Genomic DNA, 21,480 nt, shown 5'->3' on the forward strand with positions numbered 1-21,480 from the left:
ACACACACACACACACACACACACACACACATATATGGTGCTGTGGTAACAATTATACATACATACATAATATACATACACACATGTGTGTGCATTTAAAATCCAATTTAATATCAAATTCATTACAAAAGCTGGGTCTGGAGAGGTGGTTGAGTGGTTACAATTATGTACTGCTTTTCTGGAACTTTGCAGCTTGATTACCAGAATCAATGTCTTGGGACTCATAGTTGACTGTCAGTCTGGCCTCTACAGGCACCCCTACCTATGTGCACATATCCACTCACAGACATTCACAGAGTTAAAAGAAAGTCTTGAATATAAGACTTGCTTATTTTTCTAGACTTCAATTTCCTGATAGCCTCCTATGCTACCTCCAAAAAAAAAATCTTTTTTGAAAGTGATTATTTTTTCTTCATAAAACCATACCAAGTTAGCATTTTTATTAATATTGCCATTTTCCTCCTCCTTTTCCTTCTCTTCCTCCTTTTCCTCTCCTCTTGGAGATAGCTTCAGTGTCATGTAGCCCATGGTGTCCTTGAACATATTTTGTAGCCCATGCTGGCCTTTGATCCTTTTCTCCACAGTGTTGGGATTATGGCTCTGTGTGACTACATCAATCTTTACTTCCTGTATTTCCCTTATCTTCCCATATGGTTTCCTGGAGCACATCAGCTCCATTGCAATATTGTACAGAGCAAGCACAGTTATACACATGATACACAGTTTGAAAGTATTTGGTTCTGTGTTAACTTTTAAAAAACACATTTTAATGTATTTGTAGTTTTTTAAGCTCTGAAATTCTTTTACTTGGTACAAAATCCTTTCATTTTATAATTAGGAATTAATAATTTAGATGATTCTTTTATAGATATTATCTCATAACTATTATAGAAGTTATTTATTGAAATAACTATTAAGCATAGTAGTTTTTTTCTAGGTTGGTAACATATGCCTTTAATCTCAGTTACTCAGGTGGCTAAATCCCGTGGATTTTAAGGTCATTCCTAGGTTTACTTCTAGTCCAGCCTAGGAAATGACTTAGTAAAATACTGTCTCAAAATAATAATGAAATGGACAGGAAATGTATCTCAATGATACGCACTTGCCTTACATTAATGAGTCCCTGAGACCATCCCCATTACCACAAAATAGCAACACCAAAAAGAAGTGTTGAACAAGAACTTAAAACCCAAACTCAACTAAAGTGCTCGTGGAGTAATATACAAACTATACACAGAGCATTTGTGCAAATATATTTTTAGGCTTGACTATAGATCAAATAACTTAAGAGTATGGGATAGAGTGCCCATAATATAAGAATAATGATTATATTTTTAATTTTTAAAATAAAGATATAGTTTATATTGAGTATATTGTTAGGTTTAACTGCCAACTTGACACTTGTTAAATTGACGTGGGAAAGAGTGGTAATGAAGAAATAACTGGATAAGTTGGCCTGTGGGCATGTCTTGGGATTATTTTTTTTGATTGTTAAATGATATAGGGAAATCCAGGGGCCCATTTTGGGTGATATTATTCCCTAGGTAAGAGTTTCTGAACTGTGTAAAAGAAGAGAAAGGCAGCTGAGAGCAAGCAAGGCTGTGCTAATTTTCTTTGCTCTTGACTGTGGGGTGTGACTGCTTGAATTTCTACCATGCTGTCCCTGAAATGATAGAGTGTATCCTGGAATTGTAAGCCAAATAAAGCCTTCCTTCCCTAAGCATTTTACCACAGCAATAGAAATTAAAACTAGAACACTGGCCCATAAAGCCAGATATTTAGTGTTAACTTTATATACAATTTGCTGACCTTTGCTCTCTAGATCACAAAAATGTATACCTCTAAAAGGAGCCATGAAATCCTCATATGCAGGGCTCTGAAATGTTTCCTTTAAAGATTTTATTTTGGCAATAGCATTTAAATGAGTTAGAGGGGTTGGAGAAATTGCTTAGCACTTAGAAGCACTTGCTTCCTGCTGTTTCAAAGGACCAATGTTTGGTTTCTAGTACCCACATGGTGATTTATAGCTGTCTGGAAGTTGAAGTGCAGAGGTTCTAATACCCTGCTCTGCTCTCCCTCAACACTAGGCACATACATGGTACACCAACATACATGCAGGTGAAACATTCATACATACCTAAAAGATGAGTTAAGGTAAATGATTGATTACATTTATCCCTTGGTAGCATACAAAAGACCCACACAAGATCAGGTTAGAGAAGGGAGGGGGCAGTGAGCTATGATGTCATAGCCCTTATCTGAGGAGCTGTTAGCAATTAATGACTGCTGGGTAGGGAGAATCAGGTTTCTTGAGGATTTGGCTCCTGAGAGGCTACCTATGATCTAGTATGTTTCCCAATCGCCATGCAGATGTCATGCAGATACTCACAGCACTAAGTGGACTCCTTTGGTTCAGAGAGGAGTGGCAGAAGGAGGGAGGGCTTTAGAGAGGGAGGGAGAGAACAGATGTAATTGTGAGGGAAAATAGAAGAATAGAGGAAACATTAAAGGATTGGGGATTGGATTGAATTTGAACAAAATGTACATATATAAAATTTTCATTTACAAGAAAATGCACTCTTTAGTTGGTGGTTTAGTCCCCTGCAGCTTTGAGGGGTCTGGTTGGTTGATAGTGTTGTTCTTCCTATGAGGTTGCAAACCCCTTCAGTTCCTCACCTGGAGGGGAGTGAATCCCTTGGTCAGGTGGAGGCTTCATGACCCAGGGTAGGGGAACACTATGCTGCTGAGGCAGGAGTGGGTAGGTGGGTGGGGAGCACCCTCATAGAGGTTGGGGAGGGAGAAGGAGATAGGGGGCTTGTGGAGGGGAAACTGGGAAGGGGGATAACATTCGAAATGTAAATCAATAAAAAATGTACTAGGAATGGTTTTTCTTTAAGAAGGTGTAAAGGTTATATTTATTTTTTATGTACATATTTATTTTATGTGTGTGTATGTATGTATGTATGTACATATGTGCAAATGGCATGCACAAGTGGGGATGTGACTGTGCTTCCTGTCAGAGGACAACTTGGGAGTTGTTCATTACTGTCACTTTGATCTTGGGGATTGAACTCAGGTCATCAGGCTTGGCAGCAAGGGTTTGACCTTATGAACCATTTCTCTGGGAAGCTTTTCACTGATTCAAGAACCTCCTATTCCCAATGCTGACAGGTCCCTTATAAGTGAACTTCATTTTCCCATAGTTATTAACTGAATTCTCTGGGTGCTTAAGAGTTGGCCCAGGACAAAAATGTCTTTTTAACTATTTATACTCTCCACTAACCCTTCTTCCCCCTTCCCCCTTCCCCCTTTCCTTTTCCCCCTTTTTTCTTTTCTTTTTTCTTTTTTTTTTTTTTTTTTGGTTTTTCGAGACAGGGTTTCTCTGTATAGCCCTGGCTGTCCTGGAACTCACTTGGTAGACCAGGCTGGCCTCGAACTCAGAAATCCACCTGCCTCTGCCTCCCGAGTGCTGGGATTAAAGGCCTGCGCCACCAGGCCCGGCCTGCTTCAGAGTCTTGAATGCTGGAATTCTAAACATCTGCTATTATTCTCAGATGGGATAAAAGTGGGTGGACTAATGTGTAGATAAGCAACTTGCCCAAAATCAACTAGTAGGAGTAGAAATTTGGGCCTATAGTTTATTAACAGAAGGTTATGATCTATTGTAACAAAATGTGAGCTTTATGGAAAACAAAACAAAGAGGTTATAATCATGTAACTTTCTTACATATGAATGACCTTCTATATATCAAATTTAATAATGTTAAATTATTGCTTTCTTTGCATTTTCGTTTTGAATTTTCCAGTATAGTAGGAGTAATGTAAGTTAATCAACTTCTGTTTTTTTTTTTTTTTTTTTTTTTTTTATTTGATTGTTTTGGGATTTGGGTTTTTTTTTTTTTTTTTTTTTTTTTAACAGACTTGTAAAAAAGGCAAAAAGGGTCCAGCAGAAAAGGGTAAAAGTGGAAATGGAGGAGGAAAACCTCCTTCTGGTTCAAACCGAATGAATGGTCATCATCAACAGAATGGAGTTGAAAACATGATGTTGTTCGAAGTTGTGAAAATGGGCAAGAGTGCTATGCAGGTAACATTTATTTCTGCCTTTTAAATTCTGGTAACATATAAAGTGCTACCCTGATATTTCTTTTCTCTAAAACAGTTATTTCTTGTTATATATATTTTCCCCAGCTCCCATGTTTGTGTGTGTTTGTGTCTTTGTCATCTTGTGTACATGTACATGCATGCATGTTCTCCATGGCATGTGTGCAGAGGTTAGGGAATAGCTTGGTGAAGTTATTTTCCTCCTTCCATCTTTATGAGGGAGACAGATTTGCTTGTAATAGGGCCAGATTGGATGGCCCGCTTTTAATCTTAATTTTATTTATCATTATTGTGTCTAAGTATGGCATGTTTGTGTGACTATCATTGTGTGCATACCATGATCTATCTACATGTGGAGGTCAGAGGGCTTTCAGTAGGCGTTTGGCTCTCACTATACTGTGGGTCCCAGAGATTGCACTCAGGATGTTAGGGTTGCATGACAAGTACTTTACTCATTGATCTATTTCACTGGCTCTTCCTTGATTTTTTTTTAATTGTATTTTTAAAAATACAAAGCCATGAATGTATTTATTTATTGCTGGTTTCTGGGACTCCAACCAGAGCCATTTCTATTCTAGGCAAGTTTTCTAACCACTGTACATCTCTAGGCCTTTATGTCTCATGTCTCTCTCTCTCTCTCTCTCTCTCTCTCTCTCTCTCTCTGTGTGTTCTTCCTAGGTAAGAATGTATAACATTTTAAAGAACATTTCTTAGCCATTTGTATTTCTTCTCCAGAGACTGTTTTTTATGTCTCTCCTCTCTCNGTGTGTGTGTGTGTGTGTGTGTGTGTGTCTTCTTGGTGCTTGAACTCAAGGTCTTGTACAAGTCCTCTACCACTCAACTATGCCCAGTGCTGGGTCTTGAGTCAGTTTGTTTGTTTGTTTCTTTCTTTCTTTCTGTAAATTTTAAGTTAATTGGTTGATACTGTGCTTGGCTTTGAAAACTCATGTTCCTTGGCGTTTATATAGTTGCCATTTATAAATGAAGTCTTAGAAGCTGGAGAGATGTTCAGTGGTTAAGGGCACTTTTATTCTTGCAGAATGTCTTAGTCAATGTTCTTTTGCTGGGAAGAGACACCATAACCACAGCAACTCTTATAAAGGAAAGCATTTAATTGGGGCTTGCTTACACTTTCAGAAGTTTAGTCCATTGTTCTTATGTCAGGGAGCATGGAAACACTCAGGCAGACATGCTGTCTGGGATCCAAAGGCAGCAGGAAGAGAGACACTACAAAGCCCACCACTGACACACTTCCTACAACAAGGATAAACCTCCTAATAGTACCATTCCCTATGAGCCAAGCATTCAAATCTATGAGTCTATGAGAATCAGTCTTATTCAACCCCCCCCCCCCCGGAAGACATGGGTTCAGTTCCCAGCACTCACATGTTGATTTCCAAATGCCTGTAGCTACAGTGTCAGGAGGTTTGACGTTCTTTTCTGACTTGTCATTACATGTACATCATTCCCATACATACCCTCAGGCATATACACATAAAGTAAAACTAAAAACAAATAGACTATGATTGATATCTTGGTTACATTTCTACTACTGTGACAAAGAACCATCAATAGAAATATACCATCTCATTTTACTCGAATACAGTATGAATTAAATGTTATAGGGAATTGACTTCATATACAAGGGTAGTTATCAAAGGAGTAGTTATCTAGGCTTTATTTTATCAATCAATTTAAATGCATAACTTGCTTATATAATACTATAAGTATTTGACTTTGTAAATAAGATATAAAATATCAAATGTGACCAGTAGTTTCATATGCAAAATAAAAATATGTAGCCATTTGTGCCTTTAGCAATTTCATAAAGCTAGGGACATATCAATTCGTCATTCTAATTCATCTTCTACACTTTAACTTTAATATAGTTACATTTAAACTTTAATATGGTTACATTTAATGCTTGAAATTTTTGCTGTTTAATATTCTAAAGTACAATTTGAATACACATTTGACTTTGTTGTATTGGGATGAGTTGTCTGTTATCTTGGCATATATACTGTTTTATTTAGTTTCTCTATAGTTTAAAAGCACTCAGCTCTGTTAAGATTTCCTTTTGCATTAGTTTTATCAAGTGGGACATGTTATTCTCACACCTGTATTACACTCAGTTTTAGTATTTTTGTGTTTTATTATTATTTTTCTCTGTAAAACTTTATTTTAATCAGCCCAAAACATTAATGTGTGTGTGTGCCCAGAGAGAGAGGGGGGTGTGCAGGGGGAGAGTGAGAGTGTATGTGTGTCAGGGTCTGAGAGACTTACTGTTTTCTTTTTGGTCAGTTTGGTCAGTGCTGGAAATCACTGAACTTGATGCATGCTAACTAAAGCAAGCACTCGACCACGGACTGAGCTACAACTCCAGCTTTTTCTTAGTATTTTAGTTTATTTTCATTGTTAGAGAATAACACTGGATAGCATATAAGCAGCTGAAACTGATTTCTCTGTTAAGGACACTAAAGAGTCAGGGATCAGGATGCTGGGAGATTTCAGTGTCAGTAGGGCCTTCTTTGTAGTTCACAGATAGAGCCAACCTCCTTGCACATGTCTTTGTTTGGTGGAAGGTACAAGACAGCTCTCTTGAATTCTATTTTTATAAAAACATGAATCCCATTTGTGAGGGCTTTATATACTTTAATTGTCTTCTAATGCCCAGCAGAATTTTCCTAATACTATTACACTGGTTGGTGCTCAGTTCCCAACAGCAGCAGAGTTGAAATTATACAAATTGCCAGAATTTTCATCTTACAGTCCCAGTGGAGTAGATGCTGCTTTTATTTTCTTCTGGGCCTTTGTTGACTATTTTAGGTTCTCAAATGTTTTTAGACTAGCCTAAGTTGCACATGGACCTGGGGTTTGGCCTCTAGCACCAAGAAGAGAAAGATAAGTAAAAATAAAAACTTGAGCAGACCCCTGTTTTCTGACTGCTCCAAGACTTTTCTAGTTATCTCCCCAGGGATTGCCTTGAGGCTCTTGTTCACCTCTGGGTCACTATATGTATTTCCTCTTGTTTTCCTTTCCTAAGGCTGAATTTGATCAAGGAAATCTGCTTTTTAGAAACTCCTTACTGAAAGTTCCAGCCCAGATTTCCCTATGACATACTTTCTATTTTTTAGCCACAGTATGTGCTCTGTTCTCAGGCCTTTATGTTTCTCTAGATGCTTGGAATAATTTCTTTATTCCAGAGCAAATAGGAGAGACTGAATAAAAAGATGAACTCTTTAATAACCTTATTTTAAATGATATGTATGCATGTGTTTCTGTGCGTCGGTCTGTGCACTTGAGTACCCTTTGGAACTGGAGTAACAGGTAGCTGTAATCTGCCTGATGTAGATGTTGGGAACTAAACTCAGACATTTCTATAAGAACAGTATGTATTCTTAACCTTTGTTCCATCTCCTCAGTCTCTGAATTTCCCTATTTTGAAAAGTACTCTTAGGTACTGACTTTTCCTTTTCAGTCAAATTTTTATTCTCACCTTACTTTTAACATTTCATTACCACATTACAATATCACATTATTGTATCTGATTCTGATTTATCCTCTTTCATTTATTTGAGACAGAACATGCAGCTTAGCTCGCATTAAATTAGTGACTATCTTTCTTTAGCCACCTGAGTGCTGGTATTTATAGGCTTAGGCCTCCATACACAATTCTGAATCCTTCTTGGTATGTTATTTGATTAGAAAATTTAGCTATTTGTGATAGCACACACTTATAATCTTAGCCCCTGCGGAACTATATCTGAGAGAGGTTTTGTTCTAAGCCAAGTTGGGCTGCATAATGAATTCCAACTCAGCCTGGGGTACATAGTGAGGAGGTAGTTTTTGAACAAACCACTTTTAGTGTAACAGCCTGCATTTTTTTCACATTTTTTTTTTAGTTGTGAAAAACATATGTTCCTATTGTAAGTTGTACTTCATTTTTAAGAGTTACTTTTTATTACTTTGTGGTTATCTTTTTTTAAATTTCATTTGACTTTTTTTTATTTATATTGTTTAGTCAACCCTCATTTTTGCTAATAATGTGCTACTCACTGGTAGAAATGCTCTTAGAATTCAGGCAGAATTTGTAGGGAAGATGTTGCTCTGTTAGTTTTGTTGGTATTTATTGAATGCTATTAACACAGCTGACCTAAATCTTTACTCATGCATGGGACACGGTCTCTGGTAACTCAGAATCTGAAGACAGCCAGAACTTTATCTATAAATAACCTTTTTCATGTGACTTGGGCTTTTTACAGTATATTGTCTGAGTTTGGAGCCTTAAGTAGAATCCTATCTCCTAGCAATCCAAGAAAACAGTTCAGCCATGTGGATTCCTCTGACCTAATTTTGGACATAATCTTGCAACTCTGTTGTAAGGAAATGAGGCACACCTTCTCCCCCCCCCCCCAATGCCCACAGACCTTATATTCCAGAACAGATTTTAAAGACTTGGGAACCATGCTTCTAATGATCATAGCTGTATAATATATTCTTTCTTAATTAATTATTCTCGAAAAATGTGTCAATTGTGTTGGTTAACATATATAAGCTGTTATATTGAAAATAGGCCCATTACTGCGATAAATACCTGAAATGATTAACATAAAAGGAGGGAAAAGTAATTTGAACTAATTTTTAAAGTTTTGATTTGTGCTTACTTGTCATCCCTCCTCTTCTTGGGGCCAGGATTATGTCTTATGCAATTTTGAAGAGAGCAGATGATGAACCTGCTTATCTCATAGCATACAGAAGACAGAGTAATATGTCCTAACTGCCTGGGGCTCCTATTAGGTCCCCAAATGTTTTTACCACCCTCCAATAAATCCATGATGAAGATTAAGCCTTTAACATTTAACACATGAATCTTTGCACAGGAAGTAAACATTCCTGATCCAAATTATAGAAGAAGAATATTTAAGGTTTAATTACAATGGTTTTCAGATGTATACAGAATTGTAAAGCTTTCATTATAATTTAGTGTTAGAGCATTTTCTTTTCTTTCTTTTTTTTTTTTTTTTTTTTTTTTTTTGTTTTGTTTTTTCGAGACAGGGTTTCTCTGTGTATCCCTGGCTGTCCTGGAACTCACTTTGTAGACCAGGCTGGTTTGAACCCAGAAGTCCACCTGCCTCTGCCTCCGAGTGCTGGGAATTTTCAATCTCCTAGAAAGAAAGTCATAGTAATAACTTTATCCTTTCCCAAATCTAGGCTACCGCTAATCTACTTTGTATATCTTCACTTGTTCTGGACAGTTTATATAAATGGAATCTAGAGCCTAAGGTTCCTTATGAGTAATTTCTGTTATTTAGCACAACTATAAAGGTCTATTCATGTTGTGGCATGTATTGTGACTATTCCTTTTGGTTGATCGGAACATTCACTATTTTGTTATATATTCATATATAACTTCTTTTTAAAGTGCTGTGCCAAGTGTTTGCTTAGACATATGTTTTAATTTCTCTTGAGTAATATATACCTGAGTGTCAAATCACAGTGTCATTTGCTAACTCTATATTTAACTTTTTGAAGAGTTGCCAAAATATTTTTCCAAAGTGACTACCATTTCACATTCCTAGTAGCAGTGGCTTAGCGTTTTATCTTTTCATAGTTTTGCCAATGCTTGTTACTGTAATTTTAAAAATTACAATCATTTTAGTAGCTAAGAAGTGGTATTTTTCCGTTTTCTTTTAAAATTTTTGTTCTGTATTAAACATCTTTTCATGTGTTTATTGTCCATTTTTTATTGCCTTTACAGAACTATGTATGTTTAGTTGTCTTCTGTCTCCACCCATCCATCCATCCATCCATTTCTGTGTGTGTTGTCTGATGTAAGTTCACCACATGCATACCTAGTGCCTGCTAAGGTTAGGAAAGAACATTGGATTTCCTGCAGTTATCGGCCCTGTGGGTGCTAGGAACCAAGCCCACATCCTCTGGAAGAGCTGTTAACCTCTGAGCCATCTCTCTAGGCTTTATCCTGTCTTTTAAAAAAATTACTTAGTAGTGAATTTTTTATTACATATTTTGTATATAAATACCTTGTCAGATACGTGATTTTAAAATACTACCCCCTATCTGTCGATTATCTTTCACTTTCTTGATAAAGCCTTTGAAATATACAAATTTTTCAATTTGAATAAGTCATGTTCAATTTTCTTATGTTTATACCTTTACAGTGGTCTATTATCTTTTCTTCCAGGAATGTTATAGTTTTTGCTTCTTTTTAAAGGTATCTGATCTATTTGAGTTAAGTAGTATAAGTATGACAAAACAGTGTCCAACTTGATTTATCCAGTTTTCCCTGGGTCATCTGTTGACCCACCTCCCAAATTGAATTGTCTCAGGATCTTTGATGAAAGTGTTATGAATATGAATATTTAGAGTTTATTTCTTGGGAATACATGTTACTGCACACTGTTGTCCTTGTAGTAGGTGTGAAATCTTGAAGCATGAGTCTAGCATATTTTTTCTTTTTTTATGTATCTGTGTGCATATACACGTTTTCATATTTATATAGGTGCACATTATTCTTTTATATTTCCTCATTGATTCTGGCTTTTACCTCATGTGTGTATATGTATGTGTGAATACCTTTTTATTTTATTTAAGTTTAGTGGAATTCAGTGTGGCGTTTCAACATTTGTGTTACATGTTCTATTCAAATCTTGCTTCTCTTTATCCTCCTTCTCCCAGTCATTCTTATTAAACACGGTTGATCCCGTTTGCATTTAAAATTCCCAACCTTTTAATGCTGTCAATATCATGCACCCCCACCCCCACCCCCTACGTGCATTTCTTCAGCAGTGATAGTTCAGTTGAACAATGTTATAAATATATTACTTGCTAGAGATAAAAGGAATACAATACTTGATCTTTGCCTAAGTATGCACATCACACTATTTACCCTACCTTTCCAGGCAGCTCTATTTAAAATGTTTTCAGTTAAGTAAAAACAATGGCACCTAACAATATATCTACCTTTGCCCAATGCTGCATGCCAACATGCTATAACATGCACATTGCCTCTCTAGACTGCCCTTGGCAACATTCAAGGTGTTTTTAATCCTTCCCGAGTGTTAGTCTTGCCTTCTGGCATCACTGCCCAGCACCAAGGCTTCTTGGGTCCATCTATGTAGCACCATTATGATGTTTGCAACTGAAGATCCTACTTGTAAAATTCAACCAGCATATTTGTAGCATCAATCCCCTCAAAATTACACTTATGTAACAAGAAAGCACTGTTTAAGTCAGGATCAAAGACCTGCAAAGGACCTGTGCTAGAGGTCTCAAACGTGTGCCTCCAGGTTTGGTGTTTCACTAGAAAATACTTGAGCAAGGTTATTATGTGAGGGTAGTTGCCCAAAGCCATTATCCACACAGCAGCCATATGCAGAAACTAGCTAAAGCCTCCATTCCCTGAATGCTCCCATGTGCTTCCTTTCTTAAACAGAACATTTAAGGATGGTACATTTCCTAGGATATTATTAAGGTCACAGAGAAACAAATACACTTTATTACATTAAATATTTAGATTTTTTTCCTAGGGAGAGTGGTTCAACACAGGGTCTCTCTGTAACCTTTGGCTATTCTGAAAATCACTCTGTAGACCAGGTTGGCCTCAAACTCAGAAATCTGCCCTTCTTTGTCTATCAGGTGCTGCGATTAAAGCTGTGTACTACCACTGCCTAGCAAATTTTTAGATTTTTAAAAATGTGTGTGTTTGTGTTACTATGTACCTGTCATGCTAAAAACATAAGATACTGGTGTGACACTTGTGAAGAGCAATCTTTTTTTTTTTTAAGAAAATTCGAGGGTAATATACTTTCTAGGATATTTTTGTCTCCAATACATAATTAGAGACTATAGAATAGAGTGCTGTAACATAGTTTGTAGTTTCAGAAATTTTTAATTGTTTAAAATTGTATGTATGGGTGTGTTCACACGTGAGTGTATGTCATGTCTTTCCTGTGGTAGTCATTTTATAACTTGTGGGGGCTGGGACTCTTTCCTCTCCTTAATATTATTTGGGTCCTAGGGATTAAATGCAGGACTTTAAACTGGGCACCAAGGACCATTATCTCATTGTTGCAGATTTCTTTTTAAAATAATGAATGAATAGATGATTGTTTTATGTTTTTACAATTAAGATCAAACATTCAGTTTAAAATATTAATATCTATTAATATGTTACTACATACTATCAAATTTTACTACTTTCATTAGAATTGTTTCTTAGACAATCATTAAAAATGAATGATTTTTTTTCTGTTCTAGTCGGTGGTGGATGATTGGATTGAATCCTACAAGCATGACCGAGATATAGCACTTCTTGACCTTATCAATTTTTTTATTCAGTGTTCAGGCTGCAAAGGTAAAATATATTTATTTTAGAATCGTAAGCTCTCAAATAGCTACTTCTTCAAGAAATGTTATCCCTTCTCATAAAAAATAATGTTAAGGCAGTGAATTATTTATATTATATCTGTGCAAAATGTATAAGGAGAAAAGCAAAGAACAAAGCAAGAGAGAGAAAGACTGATAACAAAGGTATATTCACTGTGAAATTTATCTAAAAACTTAGCAATTTATAATGTTTATGGTATTTTATTAGATTTTCTAATTTTTGTATCTGGTTTAGGATAAAGAAATGGAATGAAAGGGGGGAAGGTAAATAATGAAGAGATAGTTTCAGATGTTATGACATTGAATAATACAGTGTAGGAGTTAAAACTCATGTAGTGAAATTGCCCTTTATTTTAGGTTTCAAATTGTATGGTGTTCTTACTTAGTTTAAAAATATTTTGAAACAGTGGGGAAAGAACAAAACTCTTTAGGACAGACTTAGCAACTCAACAGAATTAAATAGATTGGTATTTCATACATACAGTCTCATTTGGATCAGTAAGCGAGTCAAGATCATGGGCAACTTCTGCTTTCTCCTTTGTCTCTGACACTCACAGGTACCTAGGTATTTTTCGGGGTATTAGATTTTAATGAGAATGTCACCAGAACTATGAGGATTGGAAATCTGGAGGGAAAGACAGGCTTAAAATATAATTAAAAGTTGTCTTTTAAAAAATGTGTCATTTAAACGTGGGAAAAATTTAAGAAATTACTTTAAATTCTACAAGATCTCTTTTAAAAGGGTCATTTTAGTTGAGAAACAAGTAATACTGACTTTTTTTTTTGGTTGATTAAAACATTCCATGTGTCTACATAATAAATCTTAGTTGTGATGGTTAAAATAAAGTTAACTCTCTAAGCCTATGATCTTCATATTGTCATTGATTTGGTTAGTTTTGAGAATAAAAAGTTTTTGGAGATGACACCTGTTTAGATTGGCATCACACTTTGCTGAAATATTCTTATCTCTGATTCCTGATTACTATGGACTACAGGTTTACAGAGGAACAGTCTTGAGAAATGTAAAATCATGGCTGGAGTGGAGAGAGCTGCTTAGTTTCCTTGATTTAGCTAAAGTGAAGAATAGCTGCCATTTTTAATATTTTACCAGCTTTAGTCTAGTTTGGAAACTTTGTGGTTAAGTTCCAAGTGTTATTCCTTTATTACATCAGTCCTTTGTCTGGTGTTGCTTTGATTTATGATAAATAAAGTCTTGCTCCGTGAACATTTGTCTATTTGCTGGAAACCAGATTTTTAAAACTTTGATGTGTTGAAAACTTTCTCATGTCTATTTGGGTATTGATGTATTTGTTTTATAAGTACTCAATTTCTATATTTTCAGAATTTATTCCTTAACAGATAAAATGATTTTGGTAGGATTCATTTGTAAATGCCTTAGAAGTTTCTCTGTGTATAGTCATTTAGTTTTCTGTTATTGTATCCTTAGTGTCTACATGTATTTCATTTTGGTGTACTATGATTACCTGTGCAGTTGTTTATTCAGTTAGGGATCATTGGCTGTACTGAGAGGGACTCTAGGATGCTCTATTGTTACTCTTGTTTTCTCTTTCCTGGTCACCTGTCACTGTTTTTCTTCACCAGTTTTTAGCACTTTTACCTTTCACTTCTTGTCTTGCACATCGGACTGTTGGCTGTGGCCTAGTGATCTTAAGGTGGCTTTACTCCTAAGGATTCCGGGTCCAGAGTTATTGGTGTCTCTACTTCCTGCACCCCCCATTTATTAATTAATTAATTTATTATGCATGCTTATTTTGAGGTCACTGGCTATCATGTTGTTTCTGAGGAGGGGAGGATCTTATGAAATGGGGATTGGCATTACTATTCATCAGAGAATTTACTATGTTCTACATTTTTATTAGATATTTTCTTCATTTACATTGCAAATGCTATCCCATAAGTCCCCTATACCTTCCCCCCACCCTATGTTCTACTATGATTTATTCCCTTTCCTTCTCCCCTTCAAATTTTAGTTGTCAAATTTATATCATTCTTTTAAAGCTATTTTATCGGATCTTTGAGAATTCCATAAAATTTGTTTTGGCCATAATTATATCTTCCAATTCTTCCCACATCCATCCTGTCTTCCCTATCCACCCAACTTATCCCTTCTGACCCCCTTCTGTTGAAATTCACCAAAGCTAAGTTGTACTGTCAAAATGTTCTTGGATCTGTGGCTTTCTCCTGGAACATGGTCAGCTTACTAGGGGCTACACTCTTAGAGAAAAGCAGTTTTCCATTTCCCAGGTTTTGTACATACTGTCTCAGTCACTGTGAGCATGTATGTGCAGATGCTCTACTATGTTCTGAAACCGTGTTTTCTTGTACTGACTTTCCACATCTGTTTCTTAGGTTCTTTCCGCCCCATCTTCCACATTGTCAACCAAATCTTGGGAGGAGCGGGGGAGATCAGTTCAGGGCTTAGAATTCTGTAGTCTTTTATTCTCTGTACCTTGACTGGTAGTTTTGATCACCATCTCTAAATAATTAATTTGTGGGTATGATGAGAAGTCATTCAGAATTACTTTAATACTATGTCCATTTAGCAGAATGATAGTCGTAGCTTCTCTGCTAAGGAAGGTCTATGCCTCATGTAGTCATTAGTTCTCTATCTGATAATGATGCCAGTTATTGCTTTCATCTTCTGGAGGGTAGAATTGATGAGTATTTTCTCCCATTGGTAGTGCACCTGGCACCTTGTAGGATTCTGAAAACTAGCCAATTGGGGCAAATCTTCCAGGTCCGTCCACAGTGGTATAAAGGATTAGAAGGAAATAATGGGCGAAAAAGTGGGTTATATGGGTCAGGAAGGGGAGGGCAAGATAACACGGGGAATACACGGAGGAATATATAATACTAAAAGCTTTTGGAAAAAAATAATAATGGAAATCTTCTGAATTTTACTTATATACACACATAGCATGGGAGAGCAAGGGATGGGGGAGGCTCACATGCTCTCGCCCCATGTACCTAAAAAGAATTAAAATGGAGATACACAGGCTACACAGGATAAGAAAGACAAAGGAAGGAATGGGTTAGTTCTTTTGTTGTTGGTAAGTAGCACTTGTCATTCACTGGATTATAGGTGGCAGTGCTCCTGGTTACCTTCCAGAACTTGACAGTGGGACACTTTTACTGAAGATAGCTTTATAAATTTTTAATATCCACTAGCTTATTGGACTTATAACTTGCTACTGACATCTATAGTCTGATTGAAGGATGTCAGTGTGTAGTTGTTTTGTGCATAGTATTGTCCACTAAAGGAGCATGGTAAAGTGAACAGTGCTTGTTACTTTTTTTTTTTTTTTTTTGGTTTTTCGAGACAGGGTTTCTCTGTATATCCCTGGCTGTCCTGGAACTCACTTTGTAGACCAGGCTGGCCTCGAACTCAGAAATCCGCCTGCCTCTGCCTCCCGAGAGCTGGGATTAAAGGCATGCACCACCACGCCCGGCACCGCTTGTTACTTTTCCTGCTCTTCACATCCATCCTCAAATTTTCAAATGTTACCCTTGATTATTTATTGTTAAGAGGTAAAACATATATAGTTATTCTTTTATAGATACCAGATGTCGTATCTGGATATTTAAAACATTTTTAAAAGTGCTTATACCAAATAGTTGTAGAAGTTTTTCTTGTTCTTATTGTCCAAACAATGATACACTATAACAACCATAGCTTTAACACTGTATTAGGTAGTATAAATAATCCAAAACCCAGTATGCTATGCATAGATTATATCAAGATATGACAATGATTTTAAATCAGTATTCCAAAATTGTAGTATCCTATTCCCCATGAATACAGTTGCATCATAGCATATCATAGTATGAATAAACATGTGTAGTAATTGATTGTGCTTAGAAGAACCGTGCCTATTAGCAATGTGAGGTTAAGAAATATGCTTTTATTGTGAATGTAGACTTATTAGATATGATATTATAAATTTTCTGTTAGTTCTTTTCATTATATTACTTCATATATTAACCTTTGATACTTGGAAATTTCAGGAGTCGTCACAGCAGAGATGTTTAGACATATGCAGAACTCTGAGATAATTCGAAAAATGACAGAAGAATTTGACGAGGTAACATTCTAAATGTTTTAATAGTTTTATTCATGTCAATCATGGCTTAGTGTTCATATTTTTTACTTACTAATATTGTAGATGTTGTTTATGGTATTAAATGATAGCTATGCAACCTCAGGTAAGTTCTCTTAGCATCAGTGTCATTACATTAATCTGTAAGTTGGTCTAATAAGTTTTGTTTTAAGGTTGCTGTGAAAGTGACATTTTAAAGCACTAGAGAGTCAATGGGTAATAGTCAATATCTGGTATCAAAAGGTAAGTAATTTATGAAAATTGCATAGCATTTTAAAATTTTATGCACATTGTAAGAAGTTAATAACTATCATTATAAATATAAAAATCTGAGAACATAATTGAGAATATAACATTCTGAAGTACAATTTGAGGAATTAGTAGTTTAGATAAAGAACTGCATAGATTATTACATAAAACATTTATAATTTAACTATAAGAACAACAAAAAAAGAGTATATGTTAAAGTTGATTACTACAACAATATCATTGAAATATTTTATTGGTAGCTTTACTAATGTGAAATTTTCTTCAGGATACAAATTAGTGTTTGTTTTATTCATAGTTGTATTCTAGCTCCAGGAATTTTACATTTCTAAGACAACTTGAATTTTCTTGTCTCACTTGTTTTATTTGCTCATTCTTTCTTACTCTGTCTAATGAAAAAGCTTTCAGCTATCATTCTAAGAGTCAGATGAGTTGTTAAATGGTTTTGATGCCACTAAGTGCTATTAATCAGTCCCGTAATAGAAGGAAGGTATTTATGAGCAGTGGTTTTTTTTTTTAAACCTTTCTGTAGTAAATGTTTAAGTGTGAGCCTTACTAAAAGAAAACAAAGGTTTGGGTTAATCATATTGAAACAATGACAAAACCAAAGCAAACCAATTTGTTCACAGCTAAATTTCAGTATAGTATAGTCAAATTAACCTATCAGTAGTTCAGTGTCAGAAGTGTGCATTTAACTTGGTCTAGACCCTGCATTTAATTCCCCTTGGTTCAAAAAGTAAATGGAAGGGAATGTTTTTATGGAGAATACTAGGTCCTTAGCCTCAAGCACAGAACTTGTATATAGCATGAATTTAAAAAAATATGTTAAATGTTAAAAAGTTTACTACAGTTATCAAATTGATTTTAAATTATATTTTGTATCTCTTGCCAGAGACCCTTTAAGAATTTTTATATACTATTCTGTTTTTAAGTATTTATTTAAATATATTTATGATGGATGTGTATATGAATGCATTCATGCATATATGCATACATACTTTGGTGCCTTATTTTTGGCATGTGCTCTACTACTAAGCCCTCAGCCTAATACTTACTTTCATGATACATTCAGGGTATCAGATTATATTCAGCATGACAAGTGCCCCCATTTTTGTATAAAGAAAACCTTGATTGCTGGCCTTTGAAGACTGTAGTAGCTACATTTCATTTATTTAATTTTGTTTTATTATTTGGTGTTTGGGATCAAATTTAAGCCCTCACTCATTCTGGCAAGTATTCTATTACTGAGCTGTATATCAGCTTTGCACTTGTTTAATTATTTGATTATTTGTGCCCATTATCCATCTGGTGTCCTGAAACTAATAAAATTTTTAACTGTCTTTTGCTTTATGTATTATTCTATTTAACTGGCTGAGATTACAATTTTGTTTTTTTGAATCTGAAGAAATAGTTTTGGTTTGTTTTTGTTCGAAAGAAATTTAGTAGGTATATTTGTATTTTTCAGAAGCTTTTCTACTTTGATGAGGTAAAACTTAATATTTTAACCTCAGTAATTGATATTTAATTTCATTGATTAAAGTGAAGTTCATTAAAATGCCTACTTTGATCTTTAAAAAAGGGCAGAGTTCAAAGAGGTACACATCTATCTTTGCATGTTCTTTTTCTTTCTTTGAGAATTTATTGTCAAAAAGAAGGAACGATATAGTAGTATTTTCATGGTTTTGCCTAGAGTTTATTAAAAGTAAATGATGTAAGTCATGAGCTTGAAATGAATTGCTGTATACACATTTTTATTTTAGGATAGTGGGGATTACCCACTTACCATGGCTGGTCCTCAGTGGAAGAAATTCAAGTCCAGCTTCTGTGAGTTCATTGGTGTGTTAGTACGGCAATGTCAATACAGTATCATATATGATGAGTACATGATGGATACTGTCATTTCACTTCTTACTGGATTGTCTGACTCTCAAGTCAGAGCCTTTCGACATACAAGTACCCTGGCAGGTTGGTATTTTGAAATGTTTTCTGGACATTCCTTTCAGTTAGAGGCAAGAAGGAGTACCAGCAAAGGAAGAAACAAGTAGTAATAATATGAATTCCCTTTTCTTTTAAGTATTTTTGAGATAGCACCTCAATGTGTAGTTCTGACTGGCAGACCATGCTGCCCTTGAACTCACAAACATCTATCTGCCTCTGCATCCTGAGTGCTGCTTTTTATCCCCTTAAATAGTGACTACTAAGCTAGTAATAGCTCTCCACAGCTCATTGTTAACCTTTGGGAATTGATTGGTACTTTTACTTTTGATTCTTTTCTCAGACTGTTTAATAGTTTATGCAAGTGTAGTAGCATATCACATACTGGCAGGTGTTTTGAAGTCTAGTAATGAAAGGACAGAATTATCAGATCTTTTGGATTAATGATTAATGCATTCAAAGGTCCACCCAAAAGTAGTCTGACTGTCCCAAGTTCAGTAACAAGATTCTAGAGGACATTTCCTGAAGATGCCTTTTGTTAATTACCTTTTCATTGTGTGTGTAGGAAAACTAAAAGTGAGTACTTATGAAACATTTTAACCCAAACCAATTTGAAGAGTCCATTAAAGTTGGGTATGGTGGTTTGTGTTTATAATCTCTGGACTGAAGAGGCTTATGTTACCATGAGTTACAGGTTAGCATGGTCAACAGTGGGAGGTGCTGTCTCAAAAGTTCTTTTGAAAATAGTATTTGGTCTTTCTACTTTAGGCAGATGGATAGTAAAATGGATATAAACTGCAATTTACTTAGAAGATGAATCACAATCTCTAGAAATCATTGTAGGAAACATTCTATTCTATATATATCTATGTTTGTACACTATGTGTGTACCTATTGCTTGGGGAAGGCAGAAGAGGCTTTTGATTTCCTAGACCAGGAGTACAGATGACTGTAAGATGACATTAGTGCTGAGAATTGAACTTGGGTCCTCTGCAAGAACAGTCAGTCGTCTTAACTGCTGAGACATCTCTCTAGGCCAAGGACCCAGCTTACTTAATGTTGAGTTTCAATATCCTTAGCTCTTATTTTGGCAGGTGTTTGTGAGGATTGAGAGATAACCCAATCCATGGTAAGTATTTAGCTAGACAGTTTACACACTCTATACATCATGCAATCTTATCATTCATAGAAGTTGTATGCTTTAATTTTGTCAAAAGCAGATTAGCTGTTATTCACTTAATTGTTTTTAATTTGATCTTGTTAATACAATTTTATATCTATTATACTAATTTCAACATTTTTCCCTTAAAACCTAGCTATGAAGTTGATGACTGCTTTGGTAAATGTGGCACTAAATCTTAGCATTAATATGGATAACACACAAAGACAGTATGAGGCAGAACGGAATAAAATGATTGGAAAACGAGCTAACGAAAGGCTAGAACTCCTGTTACAAAAGCGTAAAGAGGTAAGTTTAGTATTAAGTGATTAGGCTATTATTATGCAACCAACCTTCCTTTTTTTAAAAAAAAAAATTTATTGTATGTAAGTACACTGTAGCTGTCCTCAGACACTCCAGAAGAGGGCGTCAGATCTTGTTACGGAGGATGGTTGCGAGCCACCATGTGGTTGCTGGGATTTGAACTCCAGACCTTTGGAAGAGTAGTCGGGTGCTCTTACCCACTGAGCCATCTCACCAGCCCCGCAACCAACCTTCTTACCATTAATTATAACTTTCTAGGCTCAGAAAAATTTTAAGAGTTGTTTGTTTGTGGTAAAGATTGATCCTAGGACCTTATGAATACCAAGTATATGTCTTACCACTGAGCTACAGTACTCCAGGTCCAAGAATTTAATATTGTTTATGCACCAGTCTTGAAGTTTGATTAAATATTCAAGCCAACAATACCTCATACATTTTTTTTTTGTTGTTTTTTTGAGACAGGGTTTCTCTGTATAGCCCTGGATGTCCTGGAACTCACTCTGTAGACCAGGCTGGCCTCGAACTCAGAAATCTGCCTGCCTCTGACTCCCAAGTGCTAGGATTAAAGGCGTGTGCCACCACTGCCTGGTTACCTCATACATTTTTGTGTAGGCTACCATTGATTACTTATTATGCTTAAATAACATTATTTGGAGCAGTGTGGAAAGTTATCTAAGCCTTAGTATTCTTTGTGTTATCGACACACTGTCCCCACTCTCTTCCCCAGTTTATGGTTGACATGAAATGAGATTTCATAGTTAATGTATGAACTTCCTTTTAAAAATGACTTAAAGCCGTTTATAAAGTCAGGGTTTGTCTGTTTAATAGCCTAGGCTGCCCTGGAACTCACTCTGTTGACCAGGCTGGCTCAGAACTCAGAGATCTACCTGCCTCTGCCTCCTGAGAGCTGTGATTAAAGATGTGTGCCATCATCATGTGGCTTGACTAAAGGCTGTTTTTCTTTTTGTCTTTTTAAGCCATTCATTTCTTTACAGTAGGTGGCACATGGTTTTCTGCTTATGAAATTCAGCTTAAAATGAGCAAGTTCAGTTGTAGCTTTAATCCTAAACAATAATAGATAAAAACTTTCAATGCTGCTTTCATAACTTTTCTCATTGTTGATATGTTTTTCTATCTCATAGTGAGATTTAAATTTTTCTATGATTATAA

The 21,480-nt window shown here is 35.7% G+C and overlaps 1 protein-coding gene across 1 annotated transcript in view; it reads left to right on the plus strand.

The window, feature by feature from the left end:
- The window catches only part of Stag2 (stromal antigen 2), a 132,059-nt gene that overhangs the window by 57,516 nt on the left and 53,063 nt on the right, over positions 1-21,480 (plus strand). Inside the window, exons 4-8 of the mRNA XM_029534221.1 lie at positions 3,920-4,084; positions 12,379-12,475; positions 16,534-16,610; positions 18,653-18,857; positions 20,144-20,295. Of these exons, the coding sequence (XP_029390081.1) occupies positions 3,920-4,084; positions 12,379-12,475; positions 16,534-16,610; positions 18,653-18,857; positions 20,144-20,295 (696 nt within the window). The remainder of the gene's footprint in view (positions 1-3,919; positions 4,085-12,378; positions 12,476-16,533; positions 16,611-18,652; positions 18,858-20,143; positions 20,296-21,480) is intronic.

This window comes from Mus pahari, chromosome X (assembly GCF_900095145.1).
Source record: "Mus pahari chromosome X, PAHARI_EIJ_v1.1, whole genome shotgun sequence".
In the NCBI taxonomy this organism is placed as follows: domain Eukaryota; kingdom Metazoa; phylum Chordata; class Mammalia; order Rodentia; family Muridae; genus Mus; species Mus pahari.